The 25,353-nt window shown below is 48.9% G+C and overlaps 1 protein-coding gene across 4 annotated transcripts in view; it reads left to right on the top strand.

The window, feature by feature from the left end:
- The window catches only part of SETD5 (SET domain containing 5), a 163,560-nt gene that overhangs the window by 123,010 nt on the left and 15,197 nt on the right, over window positions 1-25,353 (top strand). For 3 of the 4 annotated variants that reach the window (XM_039482460.1, XM_039482459.1, XM_039482458.1), the window contains 2 exons: window positions 9,738-10,024; window positions 21,244-21,377. In XM_039482460.1, the coding sequence (XP_039338394.1) occupies window positions 9,738-10,024; window positions 21,244-21,377 (421 nt within the window). Of the gene's footprint in view, window positions 1-9,737; window positions 10,025-20,185; window positions 20,287-21,243; window positions 21,378-25,353 lie in introns of those variants that run through there. The other variant, XR_005583051.1, reaches the window with a different exon arrangement.

Here is a 25,353-nt window from a genome sequence, read left to right as displayed (position 1 = left end):
CCAATCTTGATTTTAAAACTAGCAGTGATGGAGAATCCACTGCAGCCCTTGGTAAATTGTTCCAGTGGTTAATTACTCTCATCATTAAAAATATATGCCTTACTTGCAGTCTGAATTTATCTAGCTTTAACGTCCAGCCATTGGATCATGTTATGTGTGTGTCTGTTAGATTGAAGAACCGACTATTAAATATTTGTTCTTTGAGTGCTTGTTCATGTCGATTCCATTCTAGGTGTGCATGTGCCCACATGTGCGATTGTCAGAGATTTTTGCCTTAGTGGTATCCATAGTGGTGCCCCCTTGAGTGCCGTGCTCATGTGTCAGTATATCAGGCGCTGCTGACCCTCTCAGTTCCTTCTTACTGCCCATGGTGGTTAGTCAGAGTGCCTTTCCTTGCATTGCAAGGACTAGCAGGTTGTCTTTTACTGACTTGTAAATAGTTTGTTAGTGTTAAGTAGTTGTTAAATGTAGTTAGTAATTAACAGTTAGAGTCCCAGCAGGGACTTTGTCGCAGGCGGGCAGGTCTCCTGGGTTTAAACCCTGTGCAGACTGTAACAGGCCTATGCCAGTAAGTGACCCCCCACAGCAGCTGCCTCAAGTGCTTAGGGGAGTCACACGTTAGAGACAAGTGCTGAATTTGTAAAAACTTCCAGCTCTGCATGCAGAAGGAGCGGGATATTTGGCTACAGGATCTTCTGGAGTCCACCCTTCATCTGGCTTCCGTGCCCTCCTGCCAGAACTCGCCGAGTGCCTCAGTGCGCCCCTGGCACTGGGCTCTGCCCAGCACCATTCTCCGTTGCTGGTGCCCAAAAATAAGACCAAAAAGCATGGCTCCCTGGCACCAGGAAAAAAGGCTATGGGTCATCAGGCAAGGGACACACGTCGGGGCCACCCAGCCACTCCAGAGCTGCGTGCTTATACCTCCCTGGTTGGAGCCTTTAGCCCTGCGGAAGGTCCACCACCGACTCCCAGGAGCCGTATGGGACCAAAAACCCTGGTGGCACCGACACCTTCACGGGCTCCCCCGGCGCGGCCTCCGCCCACACTGCTGATGCAGCATGTGCCCCAGAAACCGGCAAAGGCTCCCCACAAGGGCAAGGCAGCCGCTAAGACCCCTCGGGGAGGGTGGAGCACTGCCGATCCCCTGAGATAAAGCAGCACTCTCCATCTTCACCCTGAAGTCGCAGCCCAGATTCTCTGGGGCTCACCCTTGGTCACTGGCACCGCGGTCACTGCCGTCTCGACACGGATTGCCCCTCCCGTCAGTCTTCTCGGCACAGGTCACGGTCACCTGCCTTGTGGGAGCACCCTCAGTTGTGTCTCTAGTTCCCCTCGCTCCAGGCACCGGTCTGCGATGGTCAACAAACAAACCCAGGCGTCGAAGGCTCCACCATGGTCACCAGAAGGGGAGTCCTCTGGCACAGAAGCCCAATTCAGCTGCTCGCCTAGACTGCGCCAGCACAAATGGGCATCTGAGGCCACGTCAACAGCGCTGACTTGGCAGCACGGCCAGTGGCCAGAACAGTGGCCTTATTGGAGTGTGTGGGGAGTACCAGTTGTAGCGATGCCCCTTTCACACTGTTCATTGACCGCCGCCTCGGAGCAACAGTTGGCAGCACTGATGGCACCAGGCTCTGTGCACGAGGTGCGCTGGGTGGTCAAGGCAGAGGCACTGCCCACTCCTAAGCTTCCCTCCCCTCTGGAAGAAGATGCCCTGGAGCCTCCGCCAGCAGTGCAATCATCATCCTTGTCCCCAGATGAGGTGGTTGCAGGACCTTGAGGGGCCAGCCCACCGGACGATTTCAAAGAACACCAGGCCCTGCTGTGTCGGGTGGCCGAGAACTTGGGCCTGGAGGTAGAGGAAATGGCTGAGCAGGCAGACACCTTGTTTAATGTCCTGTCAGCCTCTACCCCAACCCGTGTCGCACTACTGGTGCATGACGGTGTCCTGAAGATTGCCAAGGTCCTCTGGCAAACTCCTTCCTCCATTACTCCCACCTCAAAAATATTTTGTCCCAGCCAAGGGGTTTGAATACCTCTATACCCACCCTTCCCTGGGCTCGCTGGTGGTCTCTGTGGCCAATGAAAGAGACAAGAAGGGCATACTAGTTCAGCCCCCAAGAATAAAGAAGCCAAATGGTTGGATCTGTTTGGAAGAAAAATTTATTTGACAGCCAGTTTCCAGTTCCGGATGGCAAACCATCAGGCCCTCCTGAGCCATTACAACTTCAACTTATGGGACCCCTCAGTAAGTTCAAGGAGTCCCTTTCTCAGAGTTTGGGCTAGGAATTTGGCACCCTGGTGTAGAAGGGCACTGCGGCTGCCAGTTACTCCCTCCAGATGGTGTGGGACGCGGCAGACTTGGCAGCCAGGGTGGTCACTTCAGCAATGGTAATGAGGCTCAGCTCCTGGCATCAGACTGCAGGTCTCTCCCAAGAAATGCAGAGCTCCACTCAGGACCTCCAGTTCGACGGGAACGGTCCCTGTTCCGACCAGATGGATGCAAGGCTGCATGGGCTAAAGGACACCAGGACTACCCTTTGCTCGCTGGGCATGCATACACTGCAGCCTGCAAGAAAGCAGTTCTGGATGCCTCCGCTGCCTAGGCCTTGGCAGTCTCATCAGGAATCTGCAAGAAGAAGGGACAGAGACACTAGTTTCAGCCGCCGTTGCCCTTCCTCCTCCCGCTCTCCCACACAGCACCGGCTCGGCAAAACACCCCAGGAGCCAGAAGTGCTTGTTTTGAGGGTGCAGTCGAGAGCAACACCCCAGTCACCTTCCAGGATCCACCCTGCTCTTTCCTCAACTGTCTTCGTCCCTTCTGTTTGGCTAGTCCCAAGTTACCTTGGACCATTGGGTGCTGGACATAGTGTCTCACTGTTACACCCTTGCAATTTTCGGCTGCCCCTCCTGCTTCAGGGACCCTTCTCATGAGCAACTCCTTGTTCAAGAGGTCGAGAACCTCCTGCACCTGGGGGCAGTTGAGGAGGTCCCTCGGGACATGAAGGGAAAGAGGTTCTATTTCCGCTACTTCCTAATCCCAAAAGCAAAAGGGGGCCTCAGACTCATTCTAGACCTGTGATGCCTTAACAAGTCTCTCACAAAGTTGAAATTTCGCATGATTTCCCTGGCCTCCTCCATCCCCTCCCTGGATCTGGGGGACTGGTATGCTGCCCTGGACTTGGAGGACGCCTATTTCCATATTCCAAGGTCTCAGACGTTCCCTCTGTTTTATAGTGGGTGAATGCCATTTCCAATTTACAGCACTCCCCTTTCATGGCCTCTCATTGGCTCCAGGGTCTTCACGAAATGAATGGCGCCAGTGGCCGCTTACCTCAAACATCAAGGGTCTTCCCGTGTCTTGATAACTGGCTCGTCAAGAGCAGGTATCAGAATCAAGTTCAGAGAAGCCTCGGTCTGTTGTGTTCCACCTGCTGTGGCCTGGGCCTGTTGATAAATGAGAAAAAAATCACCTTAAGACTACGTAATTCCCTATGTAAAAGGATAAATGGACACAAGTCAGATATTAGGAATGGCAGTATACAAAAACCTGTAGGAGAACACTTCAATCTACCTGGACACACAATAGCAGATTTAAAGGTAGCCATCCTGCAGCAAAAAAACTTCAGGACCAGACTTCAAAGAGAAACTGCTGAGCTTCAGTTCATTTGCAAATTTGACACCATCAGCTCAGGATTAAACAAAGACTGTGAATGGCTTGCCAGCTACAAAACCAGTTTCTCCTCCCTTGGTTTTCACACCTCAGCTGCTAGAAGGGGGCCTCATCCTCCCTGATTGAACTAACCTCGTTATCTCTAGACTGATTCTTGCCTGCATATTTATACCTGCTTCTGGAAACTTCCACTACATGCATCTGACGAAGTGGATATTCACCCACGAAAGCTTATGCTCCAATACGTCTGTTCGTTTATAAGGTGCCATAGGACTCTTTGTCCCTTTTTACAGATCCAGACTTGGCTACCCCTCTGATACTTGACACCTTAAGGCTAGTTCAACACATAGAGTTCATAGGGGCGGTTCTCGACTCCATGTGGGCCAGAGCCTCTCTCCCGGAGGCGCGTTTTCGGGCCTGATCTCCCATGTCAAGAACCACAGCTCACCCCTGCATGTGATTGTTGGGCCACATGGCCGCCTGTACATATGTGGTCAGTCATGCCCAGCTCCACCTTTGGCCTCTGCAAGGGTGGCTGGCATCGGTTTACACCCACAACAAACACGGTCTAGGCCGGGAGATCAGGGTGCTGGATTGCATCCTATCGTCTCTGGATTGGTGGTTGAGCCTCAGGTCGGTGCTGGAGGGAGTACCCCTTGTGATCCCCTCCTCATCACTGACCCTGGTCTCCGATGCTTCGGACCTGGGCTGGGGAGCCCAGCTGGGCGAGCTGAGCATCCAGGGCCAATGGTTGCAGGACAATCTGGCCCTCCATATCAACGTCAGGGAGCTCAGAGCGATTTGCCTAGCCTGCCAGGCGTTCTTGCCCCACCTGAGGAGCAAGGTGGTGCAGGCCCTGACAGACAATACTGCCGCAACATATTACATCAACAGACAGGGCAGAGCCAGGTCGTCAAACCTTTGCCAAGAAGCTGTCAGCCTTTGGGACTTCTGTGTGCAGCAGGCCATTCATCTGGTAGCCGCACACCTGCCCGGGACCAGAAATGTACTAGCAGATCACCTCAGCAGGACCTTCTTGTCTCGTCACAAGTGGTCGCTCCATCCGGTACCAGCCAGTATGATCCCCCGAAAGTGGGGAACTCCCCAGGTGGACTTGTTCGCGTCCCTCCAAAACAGGAAATGCCACATGTTCTGTTCACTCTGGGTGATGGACAGGGTTCCCTGTCAGATGCTTTCCTGCTATCGTTATCCTGATAGCCCCCGAGTGACCTTGCCAGCACTGGTTCAGCATGCGGCTGGACCTTTCGGTAGCCAAGCCACTGCGACTCCCTCTCTGGCCAGACCTGCTCTCCCAGAACCCCAGCAGTCTCCTGCACCCGAACCTGGAGGCATTGTACTTGACAGCGTGGCTGCTGCATGGCTGAATGTGGAAGAACAGGAATGCTCGGCCCACGTGCAAAAGGTCTTGCTGGGTAGTAGAAAGCACTCCACCAGAGCAACTTACCTGGCCAAGTAGAAAAGATTCACGTGTTGGGCCTCAGAATGACACGTCCGAGCTGAGCAGGCCTCTCTGCACCTCAAACTTCAGGGCTTGTCTCTGTTGCCAGTCAGGTCTATCTGGCTGCTATTTCGGCTTTCCACCCTCCATTCCAAGGCAGGTCAATCTTCGCTCATGACATGATGGCCCGGTCTGGAAAGGTCTGGCGCGTCTTTACACTTGCATCTTGGATCCAGTCCCTCCCTGGGATTTGAATCTCATGCTGTCGAGGCTGGTGAGGTCTCCCTTCAAACCTCTGGCTTCCTGCTCTCTTCTCCTTCTCTCCTGGAAGGTTGCATTCCTGGTGGCGGTTACATCCGCCCGCAGTGAGACTGAGATCAGAGTGCTTACATCAGAACCACCCTATACAGTGTTCCACAAAGATAAGGTCCAGCTGTGGCCACACTCGGCATTCCTGCCCAGAGTAGTTTCCCAGTTTCGTACCAGCCAGGACATTTTCTTACTGGTCTTCTTTCCGAAGCCCCATAAATCCGAAGAGGAGCACAGGTTATACACCCTGAATGTCTGGAGGGCACTGGCTTTCTATATCAGTAGGACACGGTTGTTCCATAAATCAGTGCAGCTGTTCATGGTAGTGGCAAACAAGACGAAAGGTCACCCTATGTCTGCTCAAAAGATTTTGTCCTGGATCGCAGCCTGCATCCGATGCTGCTATGAGCTGGTGTAGTCTACCAGCAATAGTCAAAGCACAGTCGACTAGAGCACAAGCATTATCTGCAGCCTTCTTAGCCCAGATGCTAATCCAGGAGATCTGTAAAGCTGCTTATCTGGTCATCCGTTCACACGTTTATGTCCCATTATGTGCTGACCCAGCAGGCCCGGGACGATGCTGGCTTCAGCAGGGCAGTTCTGCAAGCTGCAAGATCATGAACTCTGAGCCCACCTCCATTGGCACTGCTTGTGAGTCACCTAGAAGGGAATCGACGTGAGTAAGCACTCGAAGAAAAAAAACAGTTATCTACCTTTAATAACTGTTGTTCTTTGAGATGTGTTGCTCATGTCCATTCCATTACCCTGCCTCCTGCCGCTCTGTCGGAGTTGTCAGCAAGAAGGAACTAAAATGGCATAGGGTTGGTGGTGCCTGATATAGCTCAGTGGTTTGAGCACTGGCCTGCTAAACCCAGGGTTGTGAGTTCAATCCTTGAGGGGGCCACTTAGGGATCTGGGGCAAAAATTGGTCCTGCTAGTGTAGGCAGGGGGCTGGACAAATGACCTTTCAAGGTCCCGTCCAGTTCTAGGAGATTGGTATATCTCCAATTATTACCTTTATTACTGGCGCATGAGTGCAGCACTCAAGGGGGCGCCACTGCTGACCCTACAGATACTGCTAAGGTAAAAATCTCCAGCGACCACGCACGTGGGCACGCACACCTAGAATGGAGTGGATCATGAGCAACACATCTTGAAGAACAGTTATAAAAGGTAGGTAACCATTTTTTCCCCATTTAGGGCTGTATAGACTAATCAAGATGCCCCCCAACCTCTTTGTTAAGCTAAGTAGATGGAGCTCCTTTAGTCTATCACTGTAAGGCATGTTTTCTAATCCTTTAATCATTCTCGTGCTCTTCTTTGAACCCTCTTCAATTTATCAACATCTATCTTGAATTGTGGGCACCAGAACTGGACACAGTATTCCAGCAGCAGTCACACCAGTGCCAAATAACTGAGGTAAAATATCAGAGGGGTAGCCGTGTTAGTCTGGATCTGTAAAAGCAACAAAGAATCCTGTGGCACCTTATAGACTAACAGACGTTCTGCAGCATGAGCTTTCGTGGGTGAATACCCACTTCTTCAGATGCAAGGGAAGAATACCCACTTCTTCCCTTGCATCTGAAGAAGTGGGTATTCACCCACGAAAGCTCATGCTGCAGAACATCTGTTAGTCTCTGAGGTAAAATAACCTCTCTCCTCCTACTCAAAATTCCCCTGTTTATGCATCCCAAGATCACTTTAGCTCTTTTGGCCTCTGTGTTATACTGGAATTTCAGGTTTGCCTGATTATCCACCACAATCCCCAAATCTTTTCAGAGTCACTGCTTCCCTGAATAGACTTCTTCTCTGTGTCCCCCCACCCCATCCTGTAAGTATAGCCTACTTTCTTTATTCCTGGATGTATGAATGTACATTTAGAGGTATTAAAACACACCCAGTGCCCAGTTTACTAAGTGATCCAGATCACCCTAAGTCAGTGATCTGTGCTTTTCATTATTTACCACTCCCCCACTTTTTGTGTCATCTGTCATCAGTGATTTTATGTTTTCTTCCAGGTCATTGATAGAAACATTAAATAGCGTAGGGCCAAGAACCACACCCTGCAGGACCCCACTGGAAACACACCCACTCAGTGATGATTCCCTGTTTACTGTTAGCCAGTCTTTAATTCATTTAATGTTGCCATGTTAATTTTATGTCCTAGTTTTTTCATCAAAAGACCATGTGGTACCAAGTCTACGTATATTTTGTCAACCAAATTTGTAAACCCATCAAAAAAAGACATCAAGTTAGTTAGTTTGACAGAATTTATTTTCCCAAAACCCATGTTGATTTGTATTAATTACACTACCCTCTTTTAGTTTATTATTAATCAGCTCCCATATCAGCTGCTCTGTTATCTTGCCCAGGATCAATGTCAGGCTTACAGGTCTATAATTATCCATTTGCCCTTTTTAAAAATTGGCACGTTAGCTTTCTTCCAGTCTTCCGAACCTGCCCCATTGCTCCAAGACTTAAGCAGGAGGGATAGCTCAGTGGTTTGAGCAGTGGCCTGCTAAACCTAGGGTTGTGAGTTCAATCCTTGAGGGGGCCATTTAGGGATATGAGATAAAAATCTGTTGGGTGGTTTAAATGGGGATTGGCCCTGCTTTGAGCAGGGGATTGGACTAGATGATCTGAGGTCCCTTCCAACCCTGATATTCTATGATTCTGTGAAAATAAACCTTAACGGTCAGTCAGCTCTTTTAAAACTCTTGGATGCAAGTTATCTGGATCTGCTGATTTTTAAAATGTCTAACTTTGATAGCTTCTGTTTAATATCCTCCAGATATTCTAAAGGAATGGAAAGAGAGTTATCTTATGAGACTATGTAATGTGTTTTCCCCCCAAATACAGTTGACTTACAGGATCCTTTGCTTTGTGCCTTTGACCAAAAATCATGAGTGTGGCAATTTTGCAAAAGTTTCCCACTTTTGCGAACACTAGTTCAGTTCTTCTGGTGTTAGCAGGATTGGAAGCCTTGAATTGGCCATTGGCTGCTGCTGCCTTTTTAATCACTTTGTCAGATAGATCTGCTGTGAACAGGATGCGATGACACAGCCTAAAATGCTACAGACCATGTCTACACTAGGCCTCACAACACTGCTAACACTAGTGGAGCAGAGCCAATGTGAGCGATGGTGAGAATTTTTTTGCAAAATGTTAGTGGTGTAGATATGCATATGTATTAAAATAAAATGCCCAAACAAGACACCCCACTGCATATGTTTCACCCCTGGGGGCAGGATGAGAGAACAGACATATGACAGATGTTAGTCACATTGTTTAATGCAGTGCTGGAAGATGCTCAGAGCCTGTGGTGGTGAGCATGGTGTAGGCACCTATCTAGAATAGAAGTAGAGAACATTTTCGTTTTCAGCTTGCAGAGTGCTGCAGATTTTGATACTGTGTGGACAATTTGTCAGTTGCACAAGTTGTCAGGAGGATGCTGCAGGTTTGGCAACTGGACAGAAGCCATTGAGGCTTTTGGCAATTGGGGAGATACAGGAGGCAGTTTGGGATTGTGAGATAAGCACACTACCAACAGCATATTTCTTCTGAAATGATCATCCATTAAATAGTTAAGTGTGGAAAAATACAACAGTCACACCTCTGAGCTGTTTCCGTCTGTCTGCAAATTCAAGAAGATGTGACTCCTATATAAAAGGATGCAACCTTTGTTTTCTTTGTACATTGTTCTAAATGAACATTTAAAACCACTCTGAAACCATTTCAATTCTGCAGCCCAATTCTGAGGCTGGGGTGGATTCTATGGTAAATTTGCAGTCACTTCATGGGGTTCTGATTATAGGCTTAAAATTAATGACCATATTTTCCATAATTCCGTATTTGTCAGTAATAGCATGCTAACTATGATTTGTTGATGGTATCTAATCTGTCATGTGGGGTTTTTCCCTGTTTTGGTGTATGATTCTTATAGACAAGTCATTTAATCTCTGCCTCTGTCCCATCTGTAAAATTCCTACCTACTTCCCAGGGGAGGCTTCATTCACGTTTGTAACATGCTTTGAGATCCTCGCATGAAAGGAACTAGAGAGATGCAAATCATCTCTTGTTTTTCATAAACAACTTGTTTTTCTAGTCCTGATTATAGCTCAGGGATGCCCTATCCTGTGGTTTTATGCATGTTAAAATGTTTACTTGTATATGTAGTCAGTGCTCCTAGGGCAACATATGAAGGGATAGCATCCTTCCCCCCGGACCTGCCAGCTTAGTGATTTGTCTGTTCAACAGCCTCAGTCCCCCAGGCTCATGGTGATGTTTCTCTCTCAGGTTTCTCTGCTGGAGTACCGCAAGCGAAAACAGGAAGCCAAGGAGGGAAGTGATTCAGTGCGATGCACAGTGACTGCTACCCGACAAGGCAGCAACAGCTTTGTGACTGACACAGATGCCAGCAGTGTGCAGGGCTCCGTAGTCCGAGCCCCATCCTCCCCACAAAGTGGCTGTTCTCCCTCACATCCCCACCTGCCTCACATAGAGGAGATCAGCCCACCAGACCTGAGGGTGGCTAGTTCCTCAACCTCACACTGCAAATCCCAGGAGAACATCAGCAGTAGGTGGTGAGTGTTCGCTCTCCTGACAAGGTGGTTGTTGCTTCATAGGAAGTGGGTCAGACTCTCTGCTTGGGGCTTTCCCAAGAAGATGTGTGTAAAGGCCTACAAAGAGAATCCATCAGCGAGTCAGACAGCACTGGCAGGTGTCTGCTCACCCTGGATGGATCCTGGTTAGCCTTCTTACGGAATGGCTCTAGATAGATCGCCTGGCTTTAGAGCGGGGCCACAGCACTGATTCTGGTTGACTCTATAGGTTGAATTCTACAGTATAAACACAAGTGATCCCAGCAGCCTCTTGAGCCAGCCCATTTGTAGATTAGATGCTAAATATCTGTGGTGGAAATTAAAAAACAATGTGAAGTTTCTTTTCTCCCCCAATTTTTCTTTTTTTGGGCTTATTCTCCAGACTCTAGGACCATGTGCTTGCCTGGGGATTTGCACCTTAGCCTTTTACTGCCGGACCTTGACTCTGAGTGTGTGTTGCTGTCAGGGGCGGCTCTAGGCACCAGCAAAACAAGCTGGTGCCTAGGCAAAAAATCAAGGGGCTGCCGCCGCCGCGGGGGGGCGGGCGAGGGGGAGGCGCGGCCGGCGGGCGCTGTCATGCTCGCGGAGGTCCACCGGAGCCCGGGACGACTGGACTGACGCCGCATGACTGGCGGGCTCGCGCGAGCTCGCCGGGCGCGCGCCGCCGCGCGGCAGTCGCGCGAGGGGGCGGGAGGTCGCCCGCGCCGCCCCGCGCCGTCGGCCCGCGTCGCCCAGTCTCCCCGGGCCCCGGGGCTCCGTCAGACCTCCTGGCCATGACCATGCGGGCTCCGCTCCTCCCGGCTCTCCGCGCCTCGGCGCGCTCTGCTGCGCCGGGCGGCCACGAGCCAACGGTTGCTGTGACACCTTAATGCTAGCTTTTATTGAAAAAGATATTAATAATACACCTCCCCATGACCTCCAAACAGAGACTTATACCTTTGGCACGATGGCACATGCGGGAGATGAGAGGCAGCACTTGTCACATCTCTAATCTACATCATGTGCAAATACCCTAGAGCACAGGTTCACAAACTGTGCTCCAGGAACCTATTGTGGTCCACATGGTGCTTGCCAGGGTTCTGTAGAGAGCTGGTGTCACATGGTGCTGGCCTCACCTTATTTCCATCTGTTAAATTGCATTAAAAGTAGGGCTGTCAATTGATTAAAAAAAATTAATCACAATTAATCGCACTGTTAAACAATAATAGAATACCATTTATTTAAATATTTTGGGGTGTTTTCTAAATTTTCAAATATATTGATTTCAAATACAACACAGAATACAAAGTGAACAGTAGCTCACTTGTAATAAAAATAAATATAAAGTATTTTCACTGTAAAAAAACAAAAGAAATAGTATTTTTCAATTCACCTCATACAAGTACTGAAGTGCAATTTCTTTATCATGAAAGTTGAACTTACAAATGTAGAATTATGTACCAAAAAATCTGCATTCAAAAATAAAACAAAGTAAAACTTTAGTGCCCACAAGTCCACTTAGTCTTATTTCTTGTTCAGCCAATCGCTCAAACAAACAAGTTTGTTTACATTTGCAGGCGATAATGCTGCCCACTTCTTGTTTACAATGTCACCTGAAAGTGACAACAGGCATTTGCCTGGCACTGTTGTAGCCGGCATTGCAAGATATTTACGTGCCAGATGCACTAAAGATTCACATGTCACTTCATGCTTCAGCCACCATTCCGGAGGACATGCGTCCATACTGATGACAGGTTCTGCTTGATAACAATCCAAAGCAGTGTGGACCGACCCATGTTCATTTTCATCATCTGAGTCAGATGCCACCAGCGGAAGGTTGATTTTCTTTTTAGGTGGTTCGGATTCTGTAGTTTCCGCATGGGAGTGTTGCTCTTTTAAGACTTCTGAAAGCATGCTCCACACCTCATCCCTCTCAGATTTTTGGAAGGCACTTCAGATTCTTAAACCTTAGACAAGTACTGTAGCTATCTTTAGAAATCTTACATTGGTACCTTCTTTGCTTTTTGTCAAATCAGCAGTGAAAGCGTTCTTAAAATGACAAAATGTGCTGAGTCATCATCCGAGACTACTATAACATGAAATATATTGCAGAATGTGGGTAAAACAGAACAGGAGACATACAATTCTCCCCCAAGGAGTTCAGTCACAAATTTAATGAACACTTTTTTTTTTTTTAAACGAGTGTCATCAGAGTGAAAGCACATCCTCTGGAATGGTAGCCAAAGTATGAAGGGGCATACGAATGTTTAGTATCTGGCATGTAAATATCTTGCAATGCTGTCCACAAAAGTACCATGCAAACTGCTGTTTTCACTTTCTAGTGACGTAAATAAGAAGTGGGCAACATTATCTCCTGTAAATGTAAAGAAACTTGTTTGTCTTAGTGATTGGCTGAACAAGGAGGAGGACTGAGTAGACTTGTAGACTCTAAAGTTTTACATTGTTTGTTTTATTTTTGAGTGTAGTTCTGTAACAAAAAAGATCTGCATTTGTAAGTTGCACTTTCACAAAAAAGAGATTGCACTACAGTACTTGTATTAGGTGAATTGAAAAATATTACTTTATCATTTTTACAGTGCAAATATTTGTAATGAAAATAATATAAAGTGAGCATGTACAATTTGATTCTGTGATGTAATTGAAATAAATATATTTTAAAACATAAAATTTATGAAATATTTTTTGATGTTTTTCTAATTGGTATTCTATTGTTTAACAGTGTGATTAAAACTGCAATTAGTCGTGATTAATTTTTTAATCATAATTAATTTTTTAGAGTTAATCGCATGAGTTAACTGCGATTAATCAGCAGCCCTAGTTAAAAGGCAAAAAGACATTCGTTCCCGATACTAATTCTGTGTGTAGGCAATTGCTGTCGTTGACACAGGGGGAGGGAGTTGGGTCTGGGCAATGCGGTGTAGGAAGTGGGGTCCACGAGAGTTTCTGTTAAGATTTGATCCACAATGGAAATGCCTGAGAAGCCATATGCTGGAGTGAGTTTACCGCAATGACAACCCCACAGAAAGGCATGAAAGAAAAGAGTTTGTTCTTTCAAAAAAGTGTGTCTTGCCCTTCGGTCTCAGTGCTCCACACACAATGGAGATGCAGGGAGAAGCTGGGACTGGCTGAGCTGGGGCCCTGCACGAAAAAAGATGGTTACTCACCTTTATGACAGTTGTTCTTTGAGATGTGTTGCTCATATCCACTCCAATTAGGTGTGCGCGCGCTGCGTGCACGATCATTGGGAGATTTTTACCCTAGCAACACTCGGTGGGTTGGCTGTGGCGCCCCTGCCGACCCAGCACCCCCTCAGTTCCTTCTTGCCGGCTACTCCAACAGAGGGGAAAGAGGGCGGGTTTGGAATGGATATGAGCAACACATCTCGAAGAACAACAGTTACAAAGGTGAATAACCGTCTTTTCTTCTTCAAGTGCTTGCTCATATCGATTCCAATTAGGTGACTCCCAAGCCTTACCTAGGCGGTAGGGTCGGAGTGAGATGTCGCGGAGTGAAGGACCGCTGAACCAAATGCAGCATCATGCCTGGACTGCTGCACTATCGCATAGTGGGAAACAAAGGTACGTACTGATGACCAAGTTGCTGCCCTACAGATCTCCTGTATGGGCACATGAGCCAGGAAGGCGGAGGATGAAGCTCGAGTCCTAGGAGTGGGCAGTAAGGTGCATAGTTGGGATACCAGCCAAGTCATAGCACACACGGATGCATGATGAGATGCGCTGTGTGGAGACCGGGAGGCCCTTCATCCGGTCTGCCACCACTACGAACAGCTGGATCATCCTCCTAAAGGGTTTTGTTCGTTCGATGTAAAAGGCGAGGCCTCTGCAAATGTCTAGGGAATGCAGCTGTTGCTCTCGTCACGAGGCGTGCGGCTTCAGAAAGAAGACCGGAAGGAAGATGTCTTGGTTGACATGGAAGGCAGACACCACCTTAGGAAGGAAGGTGGGGTTTGGTTGCAGCTGTACCTTCTCTTTATGAAACACCGTATACAGTGGGTCCGAAGTAAGGGCTCGAAGCTTCGACACACGTCTCGCCCAGATGATAGCGACAAGGAAAGCTGTTTTCCAGGAAAGGTACAGAAGCAAGCAAGTGGCCATTGGCTCGAACGGGGCACCCATGAACTTGGATAGGACCAGGTTGAGGTCCCACGTAGGGGCCGAATGCCGAATTTGTGGGTACAGACGTTCCAATCCCTGGAGGAATCTGTTGACCATAGGATTGGAGGAAACCGAGCAGCCGTTTTCACCCGGGTGGAAGGCTGAAATTGCTGCTAGGTGTACTCTGATGGATGAAACTGCTAGGCCTTGCTGTTTCAAAGACAAGAGATAATCTAGGATGGTAGGTACTGGCACCTCCAGAGGGGCAGTATTGCTCAGAGCACACCAGCAGGAGAAACTCTTCCACTTGGCCAGCTATGTGGACCTAGTAGAGGGCTTTCTGCTACCCAAGGGTATGTGCTGCACCAAGCGGGAGCAACGCAGCTCAGATTGAGTTAGCCATGCAGCATCCATGCTGTGAGATGGAGGGATTGCAGGTTCGGATGACACAGTTGGCCGTGCTCCTGAGTGATCAGGTCCGGCCACAACGGTAGTGGAAGCAGCAAAGAATCCTGTGGCACCTTATAGACTAACAGACATCTTGCATCCGACGAAGTGTGTATTCACCCACGAAAGCTCATGCTGCTAAATGTTTGTTAGTCTATAAGGTGCCACAGGATTCTTTGCTGCTTTTACAGATCCAGACTAACACGGTTACCCCTCTGATACTTAACGGTAGTGGAATTGGTGCGGTCACTGACAGATCGAGGAGAGTGGTGTACCAATGTTGCCTGGGCCATGCTGGGGCGATCAAGATTAAGTGGGCCTTGTCTCTTTGCAATTTGAGAAGGACCTTGTGGACTAATGGGAATGGAGGAAAGGCATAGAGCAGATGGTCTTTCCACAGCCTCAGGAAGACGTCCGATAGGGAGCCTGGGCAGCACCCCTGGAGAGAGCAGAACACCTGGCACTTCCAATTCTCGCAAGAGGCAAAAAGGTCTATGTGGGGAAACCCCCACTTCCGGAAAACAGAATGGATGACATCCGGGCGAATCGACCACTCGTGAGCCAGGAAGGACTTGCTGAGGCGATCTGCCAAAGTGTTTTGGACTCCCAGGAGAAACAACACCACCAGGTCGATCGACTGGGCTATGCAGAATTCCCACAGGCGAATGGCTTCCTGTCAGAGGGGGGACGATCGTGCTCCCCTTTGCTTGTTGATGTAAAACATGGCCGTTGTGTTGTCTGTGAAGACTGCGACACAACGGCCCTAAAGGTGTTCGCGGAACACCTGACACGCCAGGTGTACTGCTCTCAGTTCCCATATGTTGATATGCAGCGTTATCTCTTGTGTGGACCAAGGACCCTGTGTGCGAAGGTCCGCAAGGTGAGCGCCCCAGCCCAGAGATGATGCGTCCGTGGTTAGGACTAGGGAGGGCTGTGGGGCATGGAATGGCATCCCCCCTCATACAAAGTTGGGGTTCAGCCACCAAACCAGGGAAGTTAAGACTTCCGTCAGTACCGTGAACACCGTGTCCGGATTGTCTCGGCCTGGACGGTAGACTGATGAGAGCCAGGCCTGAAGTGGACAGAGGCGTAGTCTGGCATGTCTGGTCATGAAGGTGCAAGACGCCATGTGTCCCATTAGACTGAGGCACGTCTGTGTTGTCGAGGTTGGGAAGCTTCGGAGGCCATGGATAATGCTTGCCATGGACTGGAAGTGGGCATGCAGTAGGCATGCCCGGGCGAGATTTGAATCCAGGACTGTTCTGATTAAGTCTGTTCTCTGGGTCGGCTGCAAAGTGGACTTTTTGACATTGAACAGCAGGCCCAGCTGTCTGAACAGGTGAACCGAACATGAGATTGCACCTGGAGCTCGGCACGACCCCAAAAGAGCCAGTCGTCAAGATACGAAAACACTTGGATCTGATGTCGACGGAGCAAGGCAGCTACGACAGCCATACACTTTGTAAATACCCTCAGTGCCATGGATAAGCCGAAGGGGAGGACGATAAACTGGAAGTGTCATTGACTGACCACAAAGTGAAGGAAGCGCCTGTGCGGCGGGTAGATCGCTTTGTAGAAGTATGTGTCCCTCATGTCGAGAGCAGCGTACCAGTCTCCAGGATCCAGGGAAGGGATAATGGTCCCCAGGGAAACCATGCGGAACTTCAACTTTACCATAAATTTGTTGAGTCCACACAGGTCCAGAATGGGCCGTAGCCCGCCCCCACCCCCGCCTTGGGGATTAGGAAGTAAAGGGAGTAAAACCCCCTGCCCCTCAGATCCCTTGGAACCTCCTCTGTAGCTCCAATAGCCAGGAGTGTCTGCACCTCCGGTAGAAGGAGTTGCTCGTGATGGGAGTCCCTGAAGAGGGACGGGGGGGGGGGGGAACGACAAAACAAATTGAGTCGGTATCCACTTTCCACCGTGCCTAGGACCCAGCGGTCTGACGTTGTGCGGGACCACGCAGGGAGGAAATAGGAGAGGCGGCTGGTGAAAGGTGGGGAAGGATCCTCTAAGGAGACTGGTGCTCCGCCCTCAGCCGCACCTTCAAAAGTTTTGTTTGGGCCCCGCCGATGGTTTGGGGGGGGGCCTGGTTCTGGCCCGTCTGTGAACCAGATTGCCGCCTCCTACCACCGCGACCAGGGTATGCATGCCCAATGAGAGCATGATGGCCCGGTTATCCTTCGGACTCTGGAGTCCGAAGTCCGTTTTGTCTGAAAATAGCCCCTAGCCATCAAAGGGCGGGTCCTGAAATGTTGTTTGCAGCTCCGGTGGAAGACCGGACACCTGCAGCCACGAGATCCGGTGCATAGCTACGCCTGAGGCTAGAGTCGTAGCCGCCGAGTCTGCCGCATCTATCGAAGCCTGGAAGGATGTCCTGGCTACTTTCTTGCCCTCCTCTAGCAAGGCCCCAAACTCCTCCCTGGACTCCTGAGGAACCAGCTCTTTGAACTTCCACATAGAATTCCAGGTATTATAGTTATAACGGCTCAAGAAGGCCTGCTGGTTAGCCACCCTAAGTTGTAGGCCGCCAGTCGAATAGATCTTGTGCCTGAATAAATTCAGGCGTCTAGCGTCCTTGGATTTAGGAGCGGGAGCTTGTTGACCATGTCTTTCCCTCTCATTGATGGACTGTACAACGAGGGAGCACAGTTGGGGGTGAATGTACAAGTACTCATAGTCTTCGGAGGGGACCAAGTACTTCCTCTCCACCCCCTTGGCAGTGGGAGGAATAGACGCCAGAGACTGCCGGATTGTATGGGCATTAGCCTAGATTGTCCTAATAAAGGGCAAGGGGGCATCGGCAGATAAAATGTACACCACCGGATCCTCGACCTCCTCCACCTGGAGGTTCATGTTTTAAAGGTAGTAATTGGAGATATACCAGTCTCCTAGAACTGGAAGGGACCTTGAAAGGTCATCGAGTCCAGCCCCCTGCCTTCACTAGCAGGACCAATTTTTGCCCCAGATCCCTAAGTGGCCTCCTCAAGGATTGAACTCACAACCCTGGGTTTAGCAGGCCAATGCTCAAACCACTGAGCTATCCCTCCCCCCTACAAAGCAAGTCTTGGTGCGCACGGAGGTCTATAGGTGGTGGGCCAGAGGAGGATGTGCCCGCCACCGCCTCGTCAGGGGAGGATGAGGAGGATGCGCCCAGGGCTAATGGGTCCTGGGGCAAGTCCTCCGGGTGCGGGGGTCCTGCCCTAGGTCCTCTGTGCTAGGGGCATGGGCCTGAGCTGAGGGTAGGGCCGTCACCTCTGAGCCCCCTGGTGAGGGGGGAGACTGACAGTGGCCTCCGGGACCCGAGATTCTGAGTGGGCAGAACGAGAAGCTCCCAATGGGACACCTTGGACCTGATGGTATGCCCAAGGGGTCCAAAAGGACCATTGTGGGTGTTCCTGAGCAGGATCCTGACCCTTATCGTGCCATTGGCTAGCTCCGCCTGCTTCTTGGTCATGGACGCAGTAGCCACTCTCCGCTTGGGACAACTTGGAGTTGGGGCGGGAAGGCCAAGGTGGAGCCGATCACTCATGCTGGGTTGCACTGTCATGCGTTGTTGGCCCACGCCGCAGCGACAGAGATCGGCGCTGCGGTCTCGAGCAGTACTGCGATGTGGACTGGGACCAACAGTCGTATCAGTGCCAGGAGGTAGATCTGGACCTCGATGAAGATCTACAGGCGGAGCGGCGCCGGGGACGACTTTGAGGAGACCGGTGCCGGGAGCTGGACCAGTACCAACCGTACCGGGAAGAAGATCTTCTTGAGGCGGCGCGGTGCCGTGAGTATGACCGGCGCCAAGATGGTGATCAGTGCCGGGACTGCGAGCGGTGCCATGGAGGAGACCAGTGCCTGGATCGGGACCGTGACCTGGACTGGGACCAAGATCGGTGCCTACCCTTCTCGCTTTGCGATAGAGGGCGCATCACAGAGGGCTTCCCTATCGATGGAACAGCCCGCACTGATGGTACTGAAGTTTGTGACAGTCCCGGCTCGGTGAGCGCAATCAGGTCGCGAGCTGTGGAGAAAGTCTCCGGGGTGGAAGGCAGGCTGAGCTCGACCATGGTGTACACCGGGGACTCAGCGGTGCTTGCGGCGCCGGAATCAACGGTGCCGGAGTTGGAGCCTTCGGGGGGCAGTACGGCACGGGGCTGCTCCAAGGGGGGCACAGGCAGTGCCGGCAACTGTACAGGAGCAACAGGTTGCTTGTGCTGCTTCTTGGCTCCTGGAGACAGCGAGCGGCGCTCGCCGGTAACGGTGCCGGAGACATCCGGTGCCGGGAGTCTTTGTCGGTCCCAGGTCAATCCAGTGCCGGAGGTGCGCTTCGGACCGATGGCACCAGGTCTCAGCGTGGGGCAGAGGGTGTCGGGCAAAGTGCCGCTGCCATGAGGAGCTGCTTCACACAAAAGTCCCGCTCTTTTTTTGTCCGAGGCTTAAATGCCTTACAAATGCGGCACTTATCTGATTGATGGGATTCCCCCAGGCACTTCAGACAGGAGTCGTGGGGGTCTCCCGCAGGCATCGGCAGGCCGAGCAGGGTTTGAAGCCTGGATACCTAGGCATGGGCCCAGTACCGGGAAGGGGAGAAGCCCCTTACCTCCAATTACTATATACACTAACTACAAAACTACTATTAACTACAACTAGAAACTACTAACAACTACACTATAACTACTATCTAGAGGTATAAACAAGCAAAGAGCTAGGGGAGTGGAGATCAGCTATGCCACGCTCCACAGTTTCAACGACCGTCCCGGGCGGTAAGAAGGAACTGAGGGGGCGTGGGTCGGCAGGGGCATATATCCAGCGCCATAAGGGTGCCACTCCAGGGGGCACCTCAGCCGACCCACCGAGTGTTGCTAGGGTAAAAATCCGATGATCGTGCATGCGGCGCGCGCACACCTAATTGGAATCAATATGAGCAAGTACTCGAAGAAGAATGATTGCTCACTTTATAGCCGTTTTGTAAAGGTTTAAAAGCAACCCCACACACACATCTGTGCCATCCCTTCCTGCCTGGGAGAGGGGCATGGCTGAATGCAACAGCCACCCATAGGGATGTGGGACCACCTCTCCACATGGCAGCCAAGCTCCAGTGTCCACCTTTACATTACCTGCTTAATTCAGCTGCTCTGGGTTTGGTTCCCACTATGGCCTCATGAGCCAGTATCACTGCCTAAGGCTGGGGCCATAGTGCCATGCAGTTATCAAGTGGGAAGTGTTATCAGTATCTGTTTAAAATGAGATTAACCATTTTGCTGCCTTTCTTATCCTATTTACTCTTCCCTGTTTCTAATGGGTGTGGCTTGAGAGTGGACAGTCCCATTTCACTTTTAAATGGTCTTACAGAAGGCTCATGCTAGAGTAAAGGTTATAAAACAGTTTCATCCCAAGCCCCCTGTTTACACCTGTACACAGCTCCCTTGTACATTTCCAGACATACTTGCTGGCATAACAGGGACAGGAGGAAGTGGGAGCTAAAATTACTTGCTGTGATTTTTGGAGGTCTCCATAGTTTTGCTGCATTCTACAATATCTGCAAATAGCTTTCATTTAAAAAAAAATAAGTTTCTCTCTCTTTCAGTTGCCAAGATACAGCCATCACAATGTAAACAGATGTGCTGCTGCCCTGTTAACCCAGCCTTGCTGAAAACTGTCTCCAGCCAAACAATAGCAGCAAAGAAGGTGTGAATTCACCCCCCTCACCCCATTCACCTCAGTGAGGAGTGAACTTTGCCCCTACCCCATTCACCTCACTGAGGTGTGAATTTCAGTGTCCATTTTGGGCCCTTAAAATGCTAATGTTGAGCACAAATTATATTTTCTTTTAGTTTAAAAAAAAAAAAGAGAGAGAGAGAAAATAAATGCAAAAACCACTTAATGCAACGTTGAGGTTGCACAGTTTAATTTTTATGTTTCCTCTCTAAGCTCCTGCACAATGTTAATCCAGCTACACTGCACATCTGTGTTTTATGCTACATATGGAAAGTAGCATTTATAGGTAAAATGGCTAAGTTAACACTGCTCCAGGAACCTTGCTTTTGCTGATTATATTTTAACAAAGCTACCTTAATGTTGTATTATTATAGAGTGTTGCAACAAACTGCTTTTTCAGTGCAAAAAAAAGTCATTTCCATATGGTGACTATATCTAGACTTATGTATCCTAGGATTTCCAAAATGCTGTTAAATCTTGATGCCCTTTTCTGAGAGAGGAGGACCCAAACTCACTTAGACCACAATGAAACATCAAATATCTTGCAATCATTTGACAACAAAGAGAAGAGATCTCATTGCCCCAGTGCAGTGCTTTAGAAAACACTTCACAGTAGTCATATTTGGTAGCCAGCAACTGATAGAATAAAATCCACCAGGGTTTGTTGACATCACAAAAGCAGTGCAGAACCTTAATTCTCATAATTGTTTGGTGAACCCATTCTTCTACCACCCCTGCACCTCTGTATGGCAGGGACTTGCACTCCAGCACTGACTTCATGCTAATCGTTCTAAGCAGAATATTTTAAGAGCTTAAAAACAAAGCCCTCTTGTAATTGTATCAAGGGGCCCACAACCCCCACGCCTTGGTCATTGTGCTCAAAGATGTGTAGTAACAGCCCTCAACTGTTGTTGCTTCTTCTTTCAGGATGGTCCCCACATCTGTGGAGCGGCTTCGAGAGGGCCGTGGTATTCTTGAGAAGGTTCTGCGCAGTGGTGCAAAGATATCCCAGAGAGGAGAGCCCTCGCCCACGGGTGACAGTGCTGCTGAGAGAGATCCAGGTAAACAGATGAGCCTTTTGAAGGAGAGCTGCATTTCATATTTAGACAGATGGAACTGACTCTGTTAAGAATAGATTTAGCTGCGGGCTTGGCTCTCAGGTAAGTGGCACCTCCATATTTGACATCACCAGTATCCAATGGGAGCCTTTCCCTGAGCACATTTCCTTGTGAGTCAGACAAGACCGTTAAGTCTGCTTCCGTCACCCTTCAGGCCTAGAAAGCCTTGGAGTTGACTACAGCATTCGATCCCACAACTAGATCACAGATTTTCTCTTTGACCTTGGACAAACCACCCTAAGCCTCAGTTTTCCTGTTCCTGAACGATGGGGATAGTACTGGCATCAGGAGGCTGGTGGAGTTAATTAGCTGTACAGTTCTCTGAAGATACCAAGCACCAAATTTCCTCACAAAAAGTAAGCTGAGAATTATAGACACTTTAAACTCAGGAAACAGATAGTTAAGGTTCCAATCATAGTCTTAATTCTGCCCCTTTATTCCCTGCCGCCTGCCAAGTGAATATCGTGGTCAGTTGTAAAATTCACCTGACCTCTTGCGTATATAATTTTCAACAGTTTGACCTTCAGTTACATGTAGCCATCCTTCCCATCTCTGGGTGTAGGGGAGCCCTCACTGTGTGTCAGGATTCTGGGGCTTGAGGGAATGCAGGAAAGGGGTCCCTGAATGCTCTCACCCTCTGCTTACTAAGACGCCGGGTGGATCTACAAATATAACAAATGACCCTGAGGTGTCAGGATCAACTGAACTGAATTGAGCTCCTTCAACACCACCTTAGTGGTGTACCTACCGTCACCAAGCAAAGGCCTGAGATCAACAGACTCAGGCTGTATCAGAGCAGCGGGGAAATCAAATACCAGCAGCACTGTGATGTTATGGTTGAAATCCTGGCCCAATTGAAGTAAAGGGAGTTTTATCATTGACTGACTTCAAAGGAGCTGAGATTTTACCACAGAAGAGACGATGGTCTTGTGGTTAAAGAACTGGACTTGGACTCGAAAGGTCTGGATTTAATTCCTGGTTCTTGGAACTGGCTTCCAGTATGACCATGGACAAGTCACTTAATCTCTGTGTCTCAGTTCCCCATCTGTAAAATGGAACCTTTACCCTTTCTATTTAGATTTCAGACTTTTTAGGGCAGAGATTCTCTCTTACAATGCCCAGCACAATAGGATTCTGATCTCACTTGAGACCTAGAATAAATTATTGTGGACATTATTAAGCAACTTAGAAATACTGGAGAGAGAGAGCAAACTTTGCCCCTAGTTGCTTATATCTAGAAGCTCATAGAAGAGGCACCCCAGTGGATCTCTCTGTCCATTGGTAGCTTGTGGGAGGGGCTGAATGTCTCAGGTAGCCACGACCCAAGTCATGTGGGGTTTTATAGATCAAATCAACACCTAGATTGCACCTAGAGGTAAGCTGGGAATCAGTGCAGATTCTAGAGAACAAGCATTATGTTCCCTCCAGCTAATGCTAGTTAGCATTCTGCACTAGCTGAAATTTCTAAGTGGTTGTCTTCTGCTCCCACGCAGCTGGAGTAAGTGTCTCCACCTCCCCTTACTGAAGAGCCATGTTCAATCAGCATCATTGTGCTAGTTCTTGTTTTAAAGCAAGTTTTTTGAGTTACAAATGGACACAGGTTTTCAAACAGCTAAATACTCACTATACAAGAAGTGTCCTTAGGGGTGCTCAGCTTCATTATGTGTGCGCGCCTGGTCATTCCTGATCAGAAACATTCATCAGAACTGTCCTTAGGTCCACAGCTGCGCCCTACACATCCTTATGCTCTGGTGTGAGGGTATAAGGGGGTTGGGCTCACTGCCACTCCAGTTCCTTCTCAGCTGCCTGCAGCTTGAGAGGGAGTGTTGCAGCATCCACTATAGATAACCATGTGGTTTTCTGCTTTATTTTCTTATTTATTCTTATGCTTCTTTCTTAGTAATTTTTTAATATTTAATTTTTCTTTTTAACACAGTTTTGTGGTTTGAGGGGTTTACTCCCTCTTTCCTTTGTTTGCCCAATCTGGGCTTCTGGCTTTGGCCTCAATCCACTACTTCAACTAATTGGTTATGCCCAAAATCCCTGTCGGACCTGTCCCAGGTCTCTTTCCCACAATGAGAGACATTGAATCTGCCTCTGCTGATTTGAAGAGACCCACGTTCCTATGGTCTGCTCACGTTTTAAAAGCAGATTACAAAAACTTGAGGAATGGCTGAAATTGCTGATGGAGCATTCCAGGCCCGCGCGCCCCCCCTCCCCAGCCCCGAACATCAGCTTTGGCTGCTTAAAGAGCTCCAGTGACTGTCTGCTGCAGTAAGCAGAAACCCTGGGGCCCATCAGAACCATCCAGACCTTTTACAAAAAATTCTCCAGAATAAGAATCTAAGAGAACCGCAGAATTGTAGGACTGGAAGGGACCTTGAGAGGTCATCTAGTCCAGTCCCCTGCACTCATGGCAGGACTAAGTATTATCTAGACCATCCCTGACAGGTGTTTGTCTAACCTGCTCTTGAAAACCTCCAGCGATGGAGATTCCACAGTCTCCCTAGGCAATTTTCTCCAGTGTTTAACCACCTTGACAGGAAGTTTTTCCTAATGTCCAACCTACTGCAATTTAAGTCCATTGCTTCTTGTCCTAGCCTCAGAGGTTAAAGAGAGCAGTTTTTCTCCCTCCTCCTTGTAACAACCTTTTATGTACTTGAAAACTGTTATCACCCCCCTCACTCTTCTCTTCTCCAGACTAAACAAACCCAATTTTTTCAATCTTCCCTCATAGGTCATATTTTCAAGACCTTTAATCATTTTTGTTGCTCTTTTCTGGACTTTCTCCAATTTGTCCTCGTCTTTCCTGAAATGTGGCGCCCAGAACTGGACATAATACTCCAGCTGAGGCCTAATCTTGTGTCTTGCTTACAACACTCCTGCTAATACAGCCCAGAATGATGTTTGCTTTTTTTTTGCAATAGTGTTACACTGTTGACTCATATTTATCTTGTGATCCATTATGACCCCCAGAACCCTTTCCACTGTACTCCCTCCTTGAAAGTCATTTCCCATTTTGTATGTGTGCAACAAATTGTTCCTTCCTAAGTGGGAGTACTTTGCTGAATTCCATCCTATTTACTTCAGACCATTTCTCCAGTGTGTCCAAATCATTTTGAATTTTAATCCTATCCTCCAAAGCACTTACAACCCCTCCCAGCTTGGTATCGTCCACAAACTTTAGACGTGCGCTCTCTGTGCCATTATCTAACACATTGATGAAGATACTGACCAGAACATAGGAAAGTCAACCTCTTGGTCTGTGTCTTGTGTCCCGGCACTGGTACTGCTGTGGCTTCCACCTTCTCCAATATTAAGAACCTGACATCAGTTTAAAAGGCCATGCCATGTACCAAGAAGTCATCTGTTAAACAACATAGAGTGGTATCGCTGTTAGCACCAGACTCAGTACCTTTGAAGAATAAAAACTCTTCTAAAACCAAGCCAGAATCATCACTGGTACTGTCTTCTGCAACCAATCGAGGAAAATGCCCAGACCACACTTCTGTACTGTCTCCAATACCCCTACATGTACTGACTCCTGAGGTTTCCTATCCAGAGTCCCTCGTACTGTCCAGGCTCCTTTTGCAGAAGGACCTTCAAATTCTGAGTCTCCATTGCTGAGAGGTACTGAGACACATTCCCCACCAGTACTGACTTATCTCCCAGAGTCAACTTACCCTCTGGTCTTATCTACAATGCTGACTTGTCCTCCAGTACCGATGCAGTCACCAGGCCCATACAGGCATTTTGAGGTTACTAAGAGGCATTTTCAGCCAGTACCAACATATCCTCTTGTGGAATTATTTTACCAGCCAGTGAAGTCTCAGCTTCCATACCATTTTAGCAGCCCCTTCCCACAAGGATCATCTCTACATATGCCTCCCTGCTAGGCTGGGGTGTGCACTTCCAAGGC

This window comes from Mauremys reevesii, linkage group 7, assembly GCF_016161935.1.
Source record: "Mauremys reevesii isolate NIE-2019 linkage group 7, ASM1616193v1, whole genome shotgun sequence".
Classification (NCBI taxonomy): domain Eukaryota; kingdom Metazoa; phylum Chordata; order Testudines; family Geoemydidae; genus Mauremys; species Mauremys reevesii.
The sequence above is the reverse complement of the archived record's forward strand: the minus strand, read 5'-3'. Positions and strand labels throughout refer to the sequence as shown.